The sequence below is a fragment of the Scomber scombrus genome, chromosome 8 (assembly GCF_963691925.1).
Source record: "Scomber scombrus chromosome 8, fScoSco1.1, whole genome shotgun sequence".
In the NCBI taxonomy this organism is placed as follows: Eukaryota; Metazoa; Chordata; class Actinopteri; order Scombriformes; family Scombridae; genus Scomber; species Scomber scombrus.
Genome location: NC_084977.1, coordinates 21,131,271 through 21,150,540, shown reverse-complemented (window position 1 = coordinate 21,150,540; position 19,270 = coordinate 21,131,271). Strand labels below are relative to the sequence as shown.

The 19,270-nt window shown below is 38.7% G+C and overlaps 1 protein-coding gene across 1 annotated transcript; it reads left to right on the top strand.

Annotated features, from left to right (window-relative positions):
• Positions 1 to 2,433: 2,433 nt before the first annotated feature.
• Positions 2,434 to 19,270, top strand: uhrf1 (ubiquitin-like with PHD and ring finger domains 1). Its single transcript, XM_062424068.1, has 17 exons — positions 2,434 to 2,539; positions 4,306 to 4,468; positions 4,876 to 5,142; positions 5,986 to 6,140; positions 7,007 to 7,222; positions 7,699 to 7,814; positions 8,048 to 8,234; positions 8,441 to 8,564; positions 8,900 to 9,007; positions 9,351 to 9,455; positions 9,745 to 9,851; positions 9,960 to 10,122; positions 10,873 to 11,010; positions 11,665 to 11,764; positions 15,948 to 16,096; positions 17,107 to 17,205; positions 17,382 to 19,270. The coding sequence occupies exons 2-17, from the start codon at positions 4,316 to 4,318 to the stop codon at positions 17,526 to 17,528; spliced, it is 2,334 nt and encodes a 777-aa protein (XP_062280052.1). The 5' UTR covers positions 2,434 to 2,539; positions 4,306 to 4,315; the 3' UTR covers positions 17,529 to 19,270.

Sequence of the window (19,270 nt, the reverse complement as noted above, 5' to 3'; positions counted from 1 at the left end):
TTGCCCAACAAAACTCCATATGGGATAATGTTTATAAAGCTTTAGGCTCATATAGAATTTTAACTGCCGGTGGTTTAATGAATTCTTATACATTATAATCAAGTTAATCCCTGAGCTGTTCAAGAAATGATTATTCCATGTTTTTCTTGGGACATTCTGGTGCTCCCACAGTGACCATCACAGGTTTTGGCATACCAATAAATAAACATTGCAGTATTCCTTTCTGAATATCTAAAGTTGTGAGGCTTTAATGGAAGTCTCAGGTTTAGAGAGTTGGCCTGCAGGTTCAGATGCATAACTGGCTCCCAAGAGTGAATGTGAGAAATGTTAGCTAGGAAAAGCAGTAACAAAACAGCTTTAAAAGGCAACGTTATAACAGTTGTAATCCCCTTACGTTTGTGACATTGAAAATATCTGCTGTTTGTGAAGAAAGCTGATGACTTTAGTTTTTAGTATTCATCTGTTTTCACCCCCAAACATTTTTTCTTTTAAAGACAGAGATCAGTTTAAACATATTTTTTTCTGTTCAAATTCATCAGACTTTCTTTTTTCATGCTCCAATAGAATAGTAAATTACATCTGCACTAACAGCTCAGAAAAGCCTTCCAATAGAGAAAAGTGATTCAGCATAGAGAAGAGGTTTTCTTATGTTTAGGATTACTTTCAAAGCAATAATAAGCTATGAATGCTAAGACTTTAGAGCTGTTAATTGCCTGTGAGAATATAGCCTCAGATGGTACGACAAATCTGTTAATGTTGATCTAAACGCGGCTTTAGGATTGTTCCACATGGCAGATTAAAGCCCAGAGGGGGAGACACATTGCAGTCAGGGCACTTACACTTCTGAACACTTCGCCTGAAGGTATAACATTTAGTTACTGCAGCTTTTTTTCTTATTCATTTCCTTTCTTCTTTTCACTTTCCTTGACATAATCCTCATTTGTATTCTGACAGTAAGAGATATGATTTCTGTATTTCTGTTTTGTTACTTATTTTAACTTTTCCTCCACAGGCTCGTCTATAAATGTACACACACATATAATAATAATAATAATAATAATAATAATTTTATTTGTACAGCACATTTCAAGCCAGGAGCAGAGTTTACACATGTACATTTTTATAGTGTAAACCTTAAAAAATTCTTAACTTAAGTTCAATAGAAGTAAAGTTTCCTTATAATCAATCATTTATTTATAGTTCTTCTTAGACCCTCATTGTGTGTCACTGGCCTTAGCCTACACAACATTAGTATTGTAGTTGTTGTGTATGAAGAAGTTGGCTTTTAGACAGAGTGAGATGTTTGCACATGACATTGCAATATTTAAAAACTTCAGATTTTTGAGGCAGCCTCACAGTATTTTATTTTAGTCATCTTTTGATACAGATAATAGCTTATTTATTACATGACTTGTAATAAATACTTTTTTGAGAACTCAATTTCTTTGTTGTTTATCTCACTCAATGAAAAATACATTTACATCTTTGTCCAGGGTTTCATGTTTCCTTTGCCTTTCGGAGTAAAGTGACACCAGGCTCTTGGAAAATGTCATTACACAAAATAAAGGCACAGAAAGATTTTGGTTTTAGCATAATAATTTAAATGGTTTTGGGTTAAAAAAGCTGTGACCAACAAGTGGCGGACAGCTGGACTCAGTCAATCAATAGGCTACATGACTGTACATATTCATGTTTTTGTTACATAACATAAGCTATTATTGTCATTCAATTTAATAGTTATCACTACAGAATGACAGGAAACATTGGAAAACTAGACTTGAACAAGAGATGCAGCGGGCCACAAAGACACCAAAACCACAAGTAGGCTATACTGTATAGTCATTAAAAAAATGTAAGATGAGGCCTGGCAGAAGCAGGTGACAGGTGGTGTGCTGCACTGTGCATATATATTGTAGTTTTGCAAGCAGATACATCCTCTTCATTCTCAGTGCTCTATTTGGCCCTTTCTTGGCCTCATTCCCTGTCAGCTCCCGCCACATTGAAGGGGAAGTAATTACACAGTCATTAATTAAACAGCATTAGGAGTAATTCAGCGTGCTCACGCCAAAGTTGAACATATTCATATCATTATTTGAGGAAGGAAACTCGCTATGAATCGCAAATAACAAGCTTCAGTCATGAGAAATAGCAACATCCAGCCTCTCTGGGTTGTTTACCAGAACAACCATCTGTCTAGGTTAGCGGTTTAAGGGCGCCGTGTATTCTCGCGACAACTGCTCGGAAACAAGCTGCACCCACGAGAATGTCGTTTCGCGCGCTGAAGCTAAGCTCCAGTCCCATTCTAGATTGACAGCTCCGCTAGCCAATGAGCTCTAAGTGCTGAGAGGGAAGCAGCCAATAGTGACGCAGAACTTTTAGAGCAAGCGGAATATCAAAGTCTTGAAGAATAACTCATTGATCAATATCCAACAAGGCACAGAGTTGGTCGTGCAAGCCCTGTGGAGAAGTTATTGGGGGGAAAACGTGCGCGCTATTCTTTAAACGTCAATTTCTTGTTTTCACTCGGACGAATAAACAGGTAAAGCACTTTTTTCCTCAGGTTCCTGTAACTTTTAAACTTGCGCTCATTGATATTTATATCCAGTAAGCTAGCTCACTATGGGTTAGCTAACTTGACAAAGTCGTACCTCGTTTCTGAGGGGCTCATTTCACCGAGTTACCTAGCCAGCCAAATGTGAGATTCGTCAAAAATGTCAGACAGTTTTTCCTGCTGTTGTTAGGACTGACTTCTGGTTGCTAACCTTTGCCAGGTGGAGGCTCTGTAACAATGAGTTGTAACATGATTTTGATGTTAAAGTGTTGAAATGTGTGTGGGTGATGAACTTGACTTGATGCATCGAGCTGTTGTCTTCTGTTGTTTATCTGTCGTGTCGTAACACAATTTTTCCACAAACACATGGTCAAATTTAAAACCAGCTCTGCCACTTCACCGTTTCTCACGAAGGAAAAACAAATAACGCTAACATGAACAGAAAGCTTGTTTTCCTTATTTTTTTTCGTATGTGCGAGCAATAGCTGATGGTTTTGTCTACATTTCGAAAAAAATATGAATGAAGTCGATGAAATAACGCATCTCTGAAGGAAGGAAGTAGTGCATTTATAATATTATTAGTTATATTTCGTTCAATGGTTTGGTGTATTTCGATACAGCGGAGTGAGCAAGACCTGAGCTGAGAGCGCAAAAGTAAAAGCAAAGCAGCCTCGGAGGTGTCCGCTTTCTACTGCATATGAACAAAGCGCCGTCTATTAGAGACTATGGAGCGCTTTAGTGGTCAAATAATCAATTATAAATAGCTTATAAGGTAGTATTTCGGCGTGTTTTATTGTCAAGAGAGCCATGGCACATTGTTTGCTAGCGCTCCCTCGCGTCCGGATGTGCCTTGCTTTTAAAAGAACTGGGAGTGGCCTGCAGCTCAGTTTCCCGCACTGTATTTAAATCAGCTTGTTCCCTCCCTTTCTGATCCTCTGTAAAAGTGACAGCACCACAATACACTGTCCAGGAGTGACAGGCATATTTATGCTGCTGAGACCCCCCCCCTCCAATTCAGTCTATTTTAATAACGCAATTTTGCTTTTAATCGAGGGAAAATGAATCAACTGTGATTTAATTGGCAGGAACTTTTCCTTTCTCACCGTGTCCCTCCTTCAAAAGCACCAATTCAGACTGTTCAAATGTGGGATCTTTGTGGAAAATTGCAACTACCAGAGTAATCAAATGTTATATTTTGTTGCAGAACAATAAGTTAAGAAGGAATCTACACGAAAATGCTGAAATCGAAAGATGAAAACTGACAAATAAATCTTATTATGCAACACCAAATATGCCATGTTGTTTCCCAAGCCTGATGGACTGTACTTATTTTATTTATGACACAAATGTTATTTTCCCAGTGGATGCAGATGGATAAAAATGAATAGCAGGCACATCTTGTTGATACTGTAAATAAAACTGTTTTGCATCTGATTATGATTTTTAGACTATAGTCACTGCATGTTATAGAAAACACAACAGATTTACATTTTAGCTTTCTAAGTTCTTGTCAATCAGTTTTTTAAAAATACATTTTTAATAAGTTTTCTAGTAAACTAGGCTGAATCACAGTATACCTGTATATCACCGTTTGGTTTTGAGGTATTGAGTCATAATTTTTTGATATGTAGTTTTGTAGTCACAAAATGAAAATGTTTATGGCCAAATAATCAATTAAACAAGATTAGTCTCCCTTTTATTACTCATTCAGTAAATCATTTACATGATTATTGTGGTTTGGGCTGTTGACACAGGGCAGCTGCAATGTGGATTCAAGTGCGCACAATGGATGGGAAGGAAACCCACCGGGTGGATTCCCTGTCCAAACTCACCAAGGTGGATGAGCTACGTCTCAAAATTATGGAGCTCTTCAAGGTGGAGCCTGAGAGGCAGAGGCTGTTTTACCGTGGCAAGCAGGTGAGACAGCGTGACTGTTTTGTCCTGAGAGATGTCTTTCAAGCGGTTCATGGTGAAATCTTGGAGAAGTTTTCAGCCTTAAACTTTGCATTTTAGAGCAAAAGTATTTTGCGCTCTACATAGTCACTAGATGTCTTTATTTGGTGGTAAATTAAGTCTCAGGTAACATTAAATTTTCACTATGGGAAGGATATGGGTGATGGCTGTAGCTCATTCAGGATTGGTACTAAGATTTATTCATAAACAAATCATAAAATGCATTAGATACAAAACATGAATTAAATTAAAAGGGTATAATGAACAGGAATTCTGAATTTAAATTTGATTCTATATGACTGAACAGACAAAATATGACAATGCTGCTTTTCCTCTCTGTAACCTTGTCATACATGTTTTAAATTTGTCAGATGGAGGACGGACACACCATATTCGACTATAATGTGGGTCTTAACGACATAGTGCAGCTGCTTGTCAGGCAGAAGTTGCCCGTTAATGATGTTGCCAAAAGCAAGGACAAAGAAGCTGAACTCTCCGACTCTGATTCTGGCTGTGGCTCAACCCAGAGCGAGTCTGACAAGAGCTCAACTCATGGCGAGGTCGAGGGTCAGCCCGCTGGCACCTCCGCCCAAATAAACACCCAAGAGCTCATTGACCCGGGGTTTGGATTTTTTAAGGTACGTTTTACAGCTGGTAATTTGGATTTAATGATTTTATTTAGTGGTTACAGGTTGTGGGGAAGTAGTATATCAAACATTTCCGTTAGGGATGGGCTGTTGACAGCTGTGATTTATGACCTGGAGCCAGAGCACCTTCTTTACCATTCCTCATACACTCTACAAGGTTCCTCAGTGATCTGACACAATTTACTGTCAGCACCCTAAAACATTTCTTATTCCCTTGGAAATGTTTTATTTAAGGCAATTATAGGCATTGAGGCGTGATGCTCACCCAGATATATTGTATACAAGTTAAAGTGCGACTTTGGTCATGTTTAGAAAGACGTATACGGCCTGAGTCTGAGAAAGTAGCCCAACCAGAACCTGACAGGCTTTCTGTTTTTGTTTTTTTTAATTTATTTTTTTTATATAAATGTCCGAACCAACCCAAGTTTGATCCAGTTAAGCAAAAAGCACTGAATTTGTATTACTCTATAAAATTATATAAATAAGAAAATATATATATAAGAAAATTGAGGCTCGATTACTGATTTCAAGGGGAATTTGTGATTCGTTTGTCTTTATGAGGTATAGTGCTGCGGTAGAGGGTTTGTGGAATCAAAGATTTATTTTATATATATATGTGTATATATATATATATATATATATATATATATAGCCAATTTTGCATCAAGCACAACTTAAATGTTGGAACATTCAATTAATATCTATGAAATTTGGGCTGTATATATGTTGGGAAAGTTGTGGTTTCTCACATACCCTGTTTGTTTGGGCTAAAAGAAAGAACTTTTTTTTTAATGTCTGAAGACCTTTCTAATATTTTCTCTTGTGTGTATGAAGATCAATGAGTTGGTGGATGCAAGAGACTTGAACATGGGGGCGTGGTTTGAGGGCCAGATCGTGAACGTTACGAAGACGGAAAAGACTCCTAAAGAGGAGACAGCTGAGGCAGAGCCAGCAGAGGAGGAGATACTGTACCATGTGAAATATGAAGAGTAAGAAGCAATACAATTACTTCCACAAATTATATATATCATACATTGTTAGCTGAAAAAAGCCTCCAGTTATCTTCACACCCATAGCTGCTGGAGCCTCCAGCCTCTCATTTCTTTCCAGGAAGTATACTTGTGTTTTTAACATGAGGATATAATGGCCTGTCTAATGTGCTGCAGAGGTAATTTCAGTTACATTGATGACTGAACTGCAAGGGTCAAGCCCAAAGATTGTTCTTTAAGATATTAATCTTGCCATGAGAGGTCAGAAAACTGTACAATGATTCAGTTTTCTCTCGCACAAAACATTTCTGGAGAAGAGCATAGCAGATTATTAGGAACTTGTAGTCTAGACTAGTGGGAGGCCTATCACAGGTCAGCCAACATAACTCGTATGTATGTGTGCTTTCATTTTCTGCAGCATTGGAGCTGTTTTGAAGTAAGCTGTTAATCTACAACTAACACAAACCAGTCACTTCCTGCAGCAGTATCACATGAAAGCCCTGATGGAAGGATCTTATATCTAATTATAAATGTAAGAGACTTTAAATATCTTTTAGAAAGAGAAACGAGGCATTGGCTTGTTGGTAAAATTTTTACTATGGGGTGGTGAAAATTGACATTCAACTAAACTTTGCGTGGGTCTGCAGCACCTGAAGAATTTCTGTGGTATCTCTGGCAGTACCCTTGCTGGACGGCACTCTTGTGTTAGCGAGCTTGCAAGTCTGTTAGAGGAACATTAATCAGGGTGTAAAACCTGCTGCAGTTGGTCCTCACCATTCAAACATACTTATATAAACCTAGCTCCACTCTCCTGCACTATCTATAATCGTCAAGTGCATACTGAGATGTAACATTTTCTGCAACAGTTACCCAGAGAATGGAGTGATTCAGCTGCTGGTCAAGGATGTACGTCCGAGGGCCCGTACTGTGTACCAGTGGCACCAGCTGGAGCCTGGTATGGTCGTCATGGTAAACTACAACCCAGATGACCCCAAGGAGCGTGGCTATTGGTATGATGCTGAGATCCAGAGGAAAAGAGAGAGTCGCACCCAGCGTGAGATTCACGCGAAGATTATCCTCGGGTAAGACGATTGTTGCATATAAAGTTGATTATAAAATTTACCGAAGACAAATATCTGGGAAAATGTCTGAGAAATAGATAAAATGGGATCTCAAGACAGTTTGTTGGGTTTTTGGATATCACAGTGGCAGGTGAGAGAAGTTAACTTCCTGTTGTGGTAATCAAACAGATGGAAGAAAATGTTCTGTACTGGTAACATTTTAAGGCATTGGGAAATAAACCACTGTCATTTTATATGTGACTTTGGATCTCATTCATGCCTAAAGGAAAAAGGTACAACTGTCTCTTTAATGATGGGATTAAACAGCATATATATATATATATATATGTATATAGTCTTACTTTTTATATATTTCTGCGTTGTCATCTGCAGTTTTCTATTGTTCCTGCCAACTTTCAAAACTATATTGTGAATAAGACAATGTGCACTTACATTGCTACTGTGCAAGACACTTAAACAATTTCTTTTGTTTGTAGAGATGCGGGTGACTCTCTTAATGACTGCCGGATCATGTTCCTGACCGAAATCTACAAAATTGAGGAGCCCGGTTCTCTAAGTGACACACCAGCTGGAACTGAGAGTCCACTTAAAAGTACGGTTTATTAAAAAAATGTATGAAAGTTTCAAGTTTTTGTCAAGAGTTTCACACCAAATGGTGAACAATTATACAACTGTTTGCATTGCATGTATTTTGATTCTGAATCTTGTTGATTTCTATGCTTTATCTTAATTAGTAAATCTGAAGCGTGCTCCACCCAGCTGAAAAACGCTGTATAATGAAATACAATGTTTAACAGTATGTAATGAAGTATCTGTATTTTCCAGGATCAAATGGACCTGAGTGCAAGCACTGCAAGGACAATCCCAATAAAAACTGTCGCTGGTGTAACTGCAACATCTGCGGCATCAAGCAGGATCCTGATAAACAGCTGCTGTGCGACGAATGTGACATGGCCTACCATACATACTGCCTGAACCCCCCACTCACCTCCATCCCTGAGGATGAGGACTGGTCAGTAAAATCTGATGCAGAATCAAGTCATTTAACATGTTTGCGTGTCCTGAGATTTTTTTTGAATATGAAGTTACTGAATTATGAACGTTACTGTTTTTGTTTGAGAAATAAACACATAGCCACCCAGATTTAACCTTTTTGTGACATTGAGTCACATATTTAAAAGATCCTTGACCTTCACTCTGCATGTCTTGCTGCTGCAGGTATTGCCCAGGTTGCCGTAATGATGCCAGTGAGGTTGTGCTGGCTGGAGAGAAGCTGAAAGAGAGCAAGAAGAAAGCCAAGATGGCTTCTGCCAGCTCGTCCAGCCAGAGGGACTGGGGCAAGGTGAGTGCTGACAGTGCTGCTAGACAGGGATCTCATACAGGTGTGCAAAAGTATTTTGTGCATTTCAAATACCAAAAAAAAAACAAATAACAAATAAGATACTAACCAATATCATATCACAATTTTAAAGAATAATGAAAACACTAAGTATATTTTTGGTTTAATATCATTGTCATTGTTGAAATCACCAATTGAGATTTTGTGCAAGGTAATTGTACTTGGAGATTTTCACATTTGCACTGGTTACTACATCTGTGATCTGAGGACTAAAGTTTTACATTCTCATTTCTTCTGTAGATGACTAGATATTAACAATTTATGGCTCCTCTTTCCAGGGAATGGCCTGTGTTGGTCGAACCAAGCAGTGCACCATCGTCCCGTCCAACCACTATGGCCCAATACCTGGCATCCCTGTTGGCTCCATGTGGAAGTTCAGAGTACAGGTCAGTGCGTGTGACTCTTGTTTTTTTTTTTTTTTTTTTTTTTTTTTTAAATGCAGAATTTTGCAAATATTACGTCAGCAAGATTGGTTTAATTATCCAAAGTTTTTGTGTTTTCTATTGTAGTGTTCACTTGGATCTTGGTGGATTCTTGATTTTAGAATTCATTAAATCACTGACTGTGGCAAACTGTAAAACACTGACTTTGAAAAGATTGCTTTTATAGATTTCAGAGAAGTATGACTTTGCTGAATTTAATAAAATCTCAAAGTTGTTCTGTGGGTTTTATTTTCTCCAGTGTTTTGCCAGAAAATTTAAATTCTTTGTTTTTGTGTGCTGTTTTTAGGTCAGTGAGTCTGGTGTACACAGGCCACATGTAGCTGGGATTCATGGCAGGAGCAATGATGGTGCCTTCTCTCTGGTCTTGGCAGGAGGCTATGAGGATGATGTGGTATGCTTTTTTTCTTTTCTTTTTCTTTCTTAATAAATACAAAGTAGTAATTTAAAAGTTGGCGATAACTTTTAACGGGGTTAAAGTCACTACTTGATGCCTATTTTCAGGGGAATCTTACCAGAAACAATGTAAACATATTTTTTTAAGTAGGTATGTCTGAATGTAGGTGTCACATTTGTCAAAAGGTCATGTTTTGGTTTGAAACCCAATTGTTTCTGTTTGTGTAACCAAACCTTTTTAGTTTTAATGTGATACTGTATGCATGTTGATGTATTTTCCGTTGTAGGATGATGGAAATGAGTTTACTTATACCGGCTCTGGAGGGCGAGACCTGTCTGGAAATAAGAGGACTGCTGAACAATCCTGTGACCAGACACTGACCCACATGAACCGGTATGACACTCAAGGATTAAACCTAATATAACTGCTGTCAGTAAATGTGATCTCTAGTAGTTTGTTTAATTTATTTTGCATATCTTTGTTTGCTCTGGTTCCCAACAGGGCGCTGGCTCTCAACTGCAATGTCCCTGTCAATGACAAAAATGGAGCAGAGTCCAAAAACTGGAAGGAAGGCAAACCAGTTAGGGTTGTACGCAACTGTAAAGGTCGCAAGCACAGTAAATACTGCCCTGAAGAAGGAAACAGATATGATGGGATATATAAGGTAAGAGGGACATTTGGCAGGCTTCTGTGTGTTTTGAGGAAGTGTCAAACTGGCTGATAAATGTAAAAGTAATCATGAAAACTATTGAACCATTTAAACATGTGGTATGAATACTAATGTAATTGATAGACTATATAGCTCTGGTGAGGTTAATCAATTCTGATTTGCAGCCAACAACTAGCTCTAGTTTGTATAAGATGTTTTAATAATCTTGTAACTTCGAGCATAATTTTAGGGCATTTTTTTAAACCATGTGTTGTTTAGTGCGGTTGAATCCAGACTCTGGTTTATTTTCCTCCTTGGTATGATTTGATTGGGTAGATCTGAATACAGCAGTTGTACTTTGATGCAGACCAAAACAACTGAACAGTGATCCTTTCAGGTGTAGTGGTCTCAGTCTGGTAACAGATTAATTCTGGAGCAGCTGATTTATGATCTGATTCATTCTGCAAGTTTGAGTTCCGACCTGGACAAGTGCTACAAAGGATGTTGTATTTCTGAAATTTTGATAAATTGGACCTTCTTCCACTGTTTACGTTTTCACTGCTGCCTGGACACATTTGACCAATTAGAGGAGTGAGTCTCATGTGGCTTTTAGTGATGCATTCTGGTTTTCTTGAGTTTTATTTCTGTATAAAATGAAACCAAACAAAGAGGGAAAACAAATTTATAAACTCAAACTTATTCAGACCAGAGCAAACATACATAATGTTTGTAAGCTTACTTAATGTGTTCTTGACTGGCTTCCAGGTGGTGAAGTACTGGCCAGCCAAAGGTAAATCTGGCTTCTTGGTTTGGCGGTATCTGCTGAAGCGTGATGACGATGAGCCGGCACCATGGACTAGAGATGGCAAGGAGCGCATCAAGAAGCTTGGCCTCGTTATGCAGGTAGGGATGACCAATCAGACGACAAAAAAGCACATTATACCAAAAGGATTTGTCTTATTTTTTTGTTTACTAAACCGCTCAGCAAATTGGTCTGTAGGGTTGTTATGATATGATCCACTCACTATTTGATTTTCACAGTACAGGGTTCACAGTTTAACACTCAAAACACTTTTGATGTAATCTTGACTAAAAATGAGAACTCCTGCACGCTGTCACTCCTACTGCTGCTTTATTTAGTGAGTCAGACAGTGTGCGGGAGTTTTCACTTTTATTCAAGTTTTGCTTTCCTCTGACGCACATCACACTTTCAGATTTTCGAAACTTTTTATGAACACGGTTTTCATTCTGACAAAAAATACATTGAGCATGGAACTTCCCGTTTATGCCGTAGCCATGAAATGTGCAAGAACAATCAAATTTGCATTGACTGTTTCATAGTTTTTTAGATTTTGTTGTAAAATTTAAAGACTGTAAATGAACCAAAAACTATGCTGCATTATACTGAAGAATTAAAATACCTAAATAAATGATAAATAACACGAAATAAGCAAACAAAGACAACTAAATTGGTGGGATTGACAGTCTAATATGTTATCAGCATGCTTTTGTCAAAATTACACAACTTTTTTAAAATGGACTCAATCTTGTTTTTAGTATCCTGCGGGATATCAGAAAGAGAAAGAGAACAAAAATGAAGTGGAGGAGGCAGCGACACCCAACAAAGCAAAGAGGAAGAGAAAATCTCAGGGCAGCGGTAAGTTCGCTTTGTGTATGTGGGTGTTTGCTTTTGAACATTTTCCTCGTATTTTGCATGTGTTGAAAGACTGCTGCAGATGCATGCATTAGGCTTGTTGTGGGGACGGTATCACTGCTTCCATAACGAAAAGTATATGAACAGTGATAGTGATGATCATTTCAGGGGGCCGGTTGCAGGCAAATCTGCAGCAGTGGGTGTCAAGCCTCTGACGCATTATGTGTTTAAAAACAGCTAGTTGGAAACGTCTATATGGTGAACTGATCTAACATAGTTTCAGATTTTTTTTTAAATGTATATCAGGGAAAACACTTAACATAGAGGCTGATGTGCTGAACTGATTATTTCAACATCATTAGCTGCTTTCAGCTGCCCAATACAGGAAGTGCACCTCTCGCATTTGTAAGCAGGTGTAGCTTGGCTAACTGAAAGTTATATTTCGAGTAGTGTGAGCAAGCCAGACCTCAAACTGTCTTCATGCACCTGTGATAACTTGCCTTGAAAACAGAATTCATGAAAAACAGAATACAAATGTGTGCTTAGGATTCACCAAAAATGTGTCAGCTTTCTAATTGAAGGGATTATGGGTATTGATTGAGATTTTAAAAAAAAGGGTCACAGACAAGAGTGATTTCAGAAAGTCTTGCTGGGTTTGAATACTCATGGCTCACATTAGTCAAAGTCAGCTTTGTCAATTTTCTTCACATGTTAAGGCATACAAAGGAATCGAGAAGACGTTTCTCACTATCCCACGGTGGAACAGATAAAGTGCACAAGCACAACAGATACGACATATGTTTCCTAAAACTCAAGCGTTAACATTGAAGTGCACAACAGATAAGAAATGTACTAATAATAATATAAAAATAAAACATAGAATGGATAGGCAGTAAGTTAAAATTTAAGATTTTTTGAGTCTACTTTTTTATACGTAGGAAGTAGCAGCATAAGTTTCTGTATAGTTAAGTACATTAATTATAATGAATAAATGGGAGATAAGGGCCCTTCTTCCATAGATTCTTGCTGGAGGACCTGATATTTGTTGCTGTTGTGTATACGACACATCAGTGGCCTGAATGGAGATGTGTGTTGATCGTAGTGACAGACTGGCAGTTGAATAAACTTGTGTGGCTAATAAACTGTTTTTGTAGTTGGAAGAAGACAAGATAAAGTTATAAGTGGCAATATTTTCATGATTCAAAACCATTCATAACCGCGTCTTTTTCAGCTCAGCTGCCTGGTCCACCAGTGGAGACTGACCTCTGGTGGTGCCTGCTGTGCACCAAAATACATCACCTCAATACACCGTCTCAATGAGTTTAATAGTGTTGACTGTATTTTGTCTGTATTGAAAAAATCACAATACTTTGATTCTACCCAAACCTATCATAAACTTCATGATGTTGACATGAAAAAAAGAAAAAGAAGACATAATCATCAGAATTAGACCTGGGCATTAAAATGATAACAGTTTATACCGACTAAAGATACTTCACTGATAGTAATAAGAAAATTGTTCGATAGTTTCACTTAAATGCATTAATGTCAAACCGCCATGAAAGTGTATAACTACATGCAAAGTTCAGTTGCATGGACAAACCTCCATTGTGCTCCCTCCTCATCATATTAATTGATAATGGAGTGTGATACGAGTGACGTTCATACAAACAATCATTTAACAGGTGTGGTCTTCTGTTGACCATCAACAGGTGATGCAACAACAGAAACTGTGAGAAAATGAGTGCATCAATAATCAATATTGACTGAAATTATTATACATTTTATTGTGATGCATTTTTCATCTATATCACCCAGTCCTGTTTCTCCCCATTTCCATGCCTCGTACTTTAACAAACTGTGTCTGCCCTGCGACTGCGGCATGCACCGACATGCATGCGCAGCTAATTTTGCTGTTTTGGGGCGGGGGAGCGAGGGCCTGTTCATCGCTGCTTGCAGCTTTAATTTTAATTTAATTTAAAATTAAAGCCGCAAGCGGCGATGGCGGGGCTGTGGCGTGAAGCAGAAAGTGAGAAAAACCTGGAAGGAGGCCAAAAATGCAATGTTTCGTTCATCCAGTAGGGGGCAGTCACAGGTAGTTACACATATGGTCTGGTGTGTTCAGGGCGGCCACTCATCAGTCATGTGAAGTTTGGAGTGAATTGGACAAAGCATGAAGGAGTTATGAGCAGTTAATGGTTCATCCACCAGGGGGCAGTCACCAAATGTGGTGTGGTGCATTCAGGGGTGGCCCCTCATCACTCATGTGAAGTTTGGAGTGAATTGGACAAAGCATGAGGGAGTTATGAGCAGTTAATGGTTCATCCATCAGGGGGCAGTCAGCACATGTGGTGTGGTGCGTTCAGGGGCGGCCCCCCATCACTCATGTGAAGTTTGGAGTGAATCGGACAAAGCAAGAGGGAGTTATGAGCATTTGATGGTTCATCCACCAGGGGGCAGTAATGGGATGCATGCAGGTGTGTTCAGGGTCAGTCCCTCATCACACATGTGAAGTTTCTTGGAAATGGGACAAAGCATGAGGGAGTTATGAGCAGTTGATGGTTCATCCACCAGGGGGCAGTAATGATGCGTGCAGGTGTGTTCAGGGTCAGTCCCTCATCACACATGTGAAGTTTCGTGGAAATCGGACAATGTTGATGCAAAAAATGGCACTTCCTGTTTCCACTAGGGGGCGACATGAGCGACACCCCTATCAGATGGAAGAGGTCTCCACTCTGGACCTGTGTATCAATTTTCATGATGATACGTGTTCAATAAAGCCATCAAAAAGCCAAACGTATTTTCATGGCGAGGAATTGATGGTAGCCACGCCCCCACAGGGACGCCATTACTCGTAGCTTCACAGTGTTCATAATGTAGCTTCACCAACTGGTTCTGCATGTTTTAGAAGTGGAATGAAGTTGATGGGGTCAACTATGTATTTTTCATGAATTTAAGTTCACTTCCTGTTACCAACGGGGGGCGCTATGAGTTACGTGGGAAGTTAATATATCGGGATGTTCAGAGCGGAGCCATCATCATGTCCAGCAAGTTTGAAGCTGATTGGATGAAGTATGTGGGCGTGAGAGCCACTCGTATGTACTTGGCGAGCACGCCAAAGTTAGTTGAGCCCTGGCAGACACGCCCTTTGACCTACGGATGCGCAGAGCACAACTTAAGCTCAGCTAGGTCTGGAGATGTTGCGTACCTAATTTGAACTTGATCAGGCGAACGCTGTGGGAGGAGTTAATTTTAGGCGGGAAAAATCAAAACCAAAATGGCCGACTTTCTGTTGGGTTGAGGTCAAGAGGCTTTTTTGCATATGTGGGTATAATACATATGTGTACAGAATTTTGTGAGCATAGGACAAAGTTAGCAAAATTCCCTATGGGCATTTTTGGACTTTGTAGGGGGCGCTATTCCGCCATTCTGCGTCGACCATGTGCGACCACCCGAAAATATCGAATTTCAGATGAGGCCGGACGTCCGAGCAAAAGTATAAGAATTTTCGCATTTGGGAAAGGGGCGAAATTGTGGCACGAAATGTCGGAAGAATAATAATAATAATAATAATAATAATAAACATTACAATTTCAATAGGGCTTTCGCCAGGCGACTTGCAGTCGCCGCTCGGGCCCTAATAATAAACATTACAATTTCAATAGGGCTTTCGCCAGGCGACTTGCAGTCGCCGCTCGGGCCCTAATAAACATTACAATTTCAATATAGCATTTTTCCCCGGGGGTCTTCCATACCACATGATTACTTGATTACTTTGGGGTCACTTGCACGTTGGGGCATGAACGAATTTCAATAGGGCTTTCGCCAGGCGACTTGCAGTCGCCGCTCGGGCCCTAATTAAGCCTTTTTTAAATTGGATTTTCTTGATTTCTCGCTTGCACTATAAAATGTCAGAAAATTGTGAAAAATACCCATCTTAAGTGTATTCACAAGCCCAAAGTTTGTTGTCAGATAGCTGTTTTTTTTCTGACAAACACTGAGACCCCTAAAGATACTCAGCTAAGAATTTCAGATCCAGTTTATAATGTAAAATAAAGTCTCAACTCATGTTAATGTATCATATGCTTTTTTGTGCGTGTGTGTGTGTGTGTAGACATCCAAACATCATCTGTCAGCCTTGTATGACATTATTAGCACATTTTAAAACTTGTTTATTTTCTGTCAGAATCCACCAAGACCCCACCAGCCAAGACTCCCAAGAAAGTCAAAGTCGAGGTGTACAAGCTCACCCAGGAGCAGAAAGGACTCATCAGGGGTGATAAGCCAAACAAGAAGCTGTGGGACGAAGCCATGGAGTCACTGTCTCTTGGACCGGTGAGAATGATTGTTTGGAAAGTTATTAGAAGAGTTCCAATAAGCTTTGGCTCATGTTTGAGGAAAGTGTGGACATGTTTTTGTTTGTGTATATGGGTGGAAGCAATGAAGCTCGACATTTCTAAACCTGTTCAACAACATAAAAATATGATGCTTGAGGCGAGGCAATGATTTGTAAACCGACTAAATTATAAATAGATTTATATGCTGGGGCTTTTATTTGGGAATGATTAAAAGACAATATAAATCATATTGGTGTGATTTCAAGTGAAAAAGACATATGTCAAGTCCACCATACCATAGAAATGAAGAAATTTCATGTATTGTCTGAGAACAAGGATCTACTGACAAGTCTGTGGTTAGTGGACGTATGAGTTTACTACTAAGGTAATAAATATTAATGACAGGCTGTTTGGTTTGAAACAAAAACTACTGAATTGAGCTTTGTAGTTGCTGGTTGAGCTGCTATTTGAAGCCACAGTCTTAACTGGTTGTCTCCATGTGTACTTTTTGTTGTTTGCCAAGACATCATAAATCATACACTTCATGAATAACAAAGGGCTTATGTAAGTAAATGGTAAATGGACTGTACTTATATAGCGCCTTTCTAGTCTTTTCGACCACTCAAAGCGCTTTACACTACAACTCATTCACCCCATTCACACACATTCATACACTGATGGCAGGAGCTACCAGGCAGGGTACCAACCTGCACATCAGGGGAAGCTAATCATTCATACACATTCATACACCGTTGGCACAGCAACGGGAGCAATTTGGGGTTAAGTGTCTTGTGTGGACACATCGACATGTGGACTGGAGGAGCCGGGAATCGAACCGCCAATCTTCCAATTGGTGGACGACCGCTCTACCTCCTGAGCCACAGCCGCCCACAAGTGTCTGTCAGTACCAAAACAAAACCATCATGGAGAACTGCTTCAAACCTCTTGACAATCAAGTGATATAACATTGTGCTTTCCTTTTTAATGTTTTGTTTTTTGTCGCTGTAGAAATTCTTGAACAAAGTTGAAGAAGTTTTTCTCTGCATTTGCTGCCAAGAAGTGGTCTATCAGCCCATCACCACAGAGTGCCAACACAATGTCTGCAGGGTAAGAAACAATTACTCCCAATTTAGGACATTATGGAAAGTTGACTAATGATAAATTCAATGTATACACTACTGCTGTAATACACTGCACTTAAATTGATGCAATCTCAGTCTGTTAATAAATGTATATCTTGAAAATGTAGTGAACTCAAAGATGTTGTTCTTTTTTTGCTCCAGGAATGCCTTCAGCGGTCCTTCAAAGCAGAAGTCTACTCCTGCCCGGCCTGCAGATATGACCTGGGCAAAAACTACTCGATGACCATCAACAAATCCCTGCAGGACATTCTAAATCAGTTTTTCCCAGGGTACAGCAATGGGCGATGATCATTGGTTCTGCCTACTCTGGAGGAAACGCGATGTAAACTGTAAGGGGGAATTTTCAATAGAGGCAATAAAGAATCAGTTTCTCTTAATATATTTTTTATGATTATAAAACTACAATTTTTGTGAACTTCAGTGCTACCATTTTTCACTTTGGATCTGCCATGATGTGTAGTTAATGATAAATTGAAAATTCCTTCATAACTGCCTGTACCATTACTCCGTTTAATACCTTCAACCGTGATTTTACTCCCATCGTTTTGTTCCATTAACTAATGCTAATATTATCCATGACATAAAATTTGTTACCTAACTAAAATCCCTCCAGTTAAAGGCTAGCACTCCTTCACAGTTCAGTTTGTTGAGGAGGTGATCATTTTGTACAAAGCTATAATTAGCACATGGGTCTTATATGATCTACTGTTAGCTTGGATGTGGTTGATCATCATTTTGGTGCAGTTTAAAAACAAAAAAAGAAGAAATCTAATGGTGAAGTCAGGATTTTCAATAGTCAGCATTCACAGCTGAACTGGATTCTCCGTTACGCATCTCCTCTAGCTGTTACCAGTCTGTACTCCCTTTTTTTTTGTTTTTTTTGTTTACTTAAATGTCCCTCTTGATTTGTCTGTGTTAATACAACTTGATTTGCTGCTCAGAAATCAATTGACAAACTATCAAGAAAATGTGGTTCTGATGGACTAATGTGAGTTTGTCCAGGCATGATCAGATGATTGAAACTGCACCAACATGAAAAGCAAACAAAGCTTTTTATTTTATTTTTTAAGAAATGAGGCCTTTTGAATCTAAAGCTGCTCTATAAAATGTAAATGTGACCAAACATACAAACACAACCAAACCAGTTCCGTAAAGTTTTGTTTTTCTCCACTTCGGTCTGCGAGGAAGTGTCTAGTCTGAGAACAGTGTCATCAAATTTGAGGTGAATTTTCTAACGTGTATTGGTTAAGATTTTTTTTCACATAGCAATCTTATATTTGTGTATGAAGTTTCATTCAAGTTTAAAAGTTCCTATGAATTTTGTAGTCTTGAAAGCCAAACATGCCAGATTTTTAAGACCATTTTATTCTGTGGCGTAAATTTGGATTTCCCGTTTTGAAAAAGTTAACTTTGATAGTCCAAAGAGAGAAAATTGCTTAACCAAGAGTGTAATGTAGAACTCCCCTCTATCTAGCTCTTTAGAAGACGTCCCTGACACGCAAACCTATAGGAGTCTAGAAACTTATTTGTATTTTTCGCTAAAAATAAAATGTACTTCCATCTTTTTTTTTCTTTCTTTTTTTTTTTTGTTAATCTATTACGGCCATCTGGGGGGTTGTCCAGTCAGATTTGTCTCCTGTGGTCACTTGTAATACCCGACCTTCATTTTAAAACCAGCTAATGATTGCATTAATGAAGTGTTGAAATGTTTAGGAATTTTATCACACTGCTCTTGGAATTGGATATTGAATCAACTAAATTATCAGAATTAGTTCATTTTGATTTAGCTTTTAATTTCATTTTATGAAATTTTCTGTTAAATTTCAACAGCAGTGTGTGATGATGTCTTCCACATGACAGCACTTTGAGTTTGATCAAGAGACAAAGATTTGCATAGACTGGGAAATGTATATTTTCTGAAATTGTATAATTTTAGTCCGTTTTAGTTTTGATACGTAGTTTTAGAATTGCTTGCACATGTTTAGTGCAAAAATGTGTTAATACATTTTTCAGTGTTATTCAATAAAAGA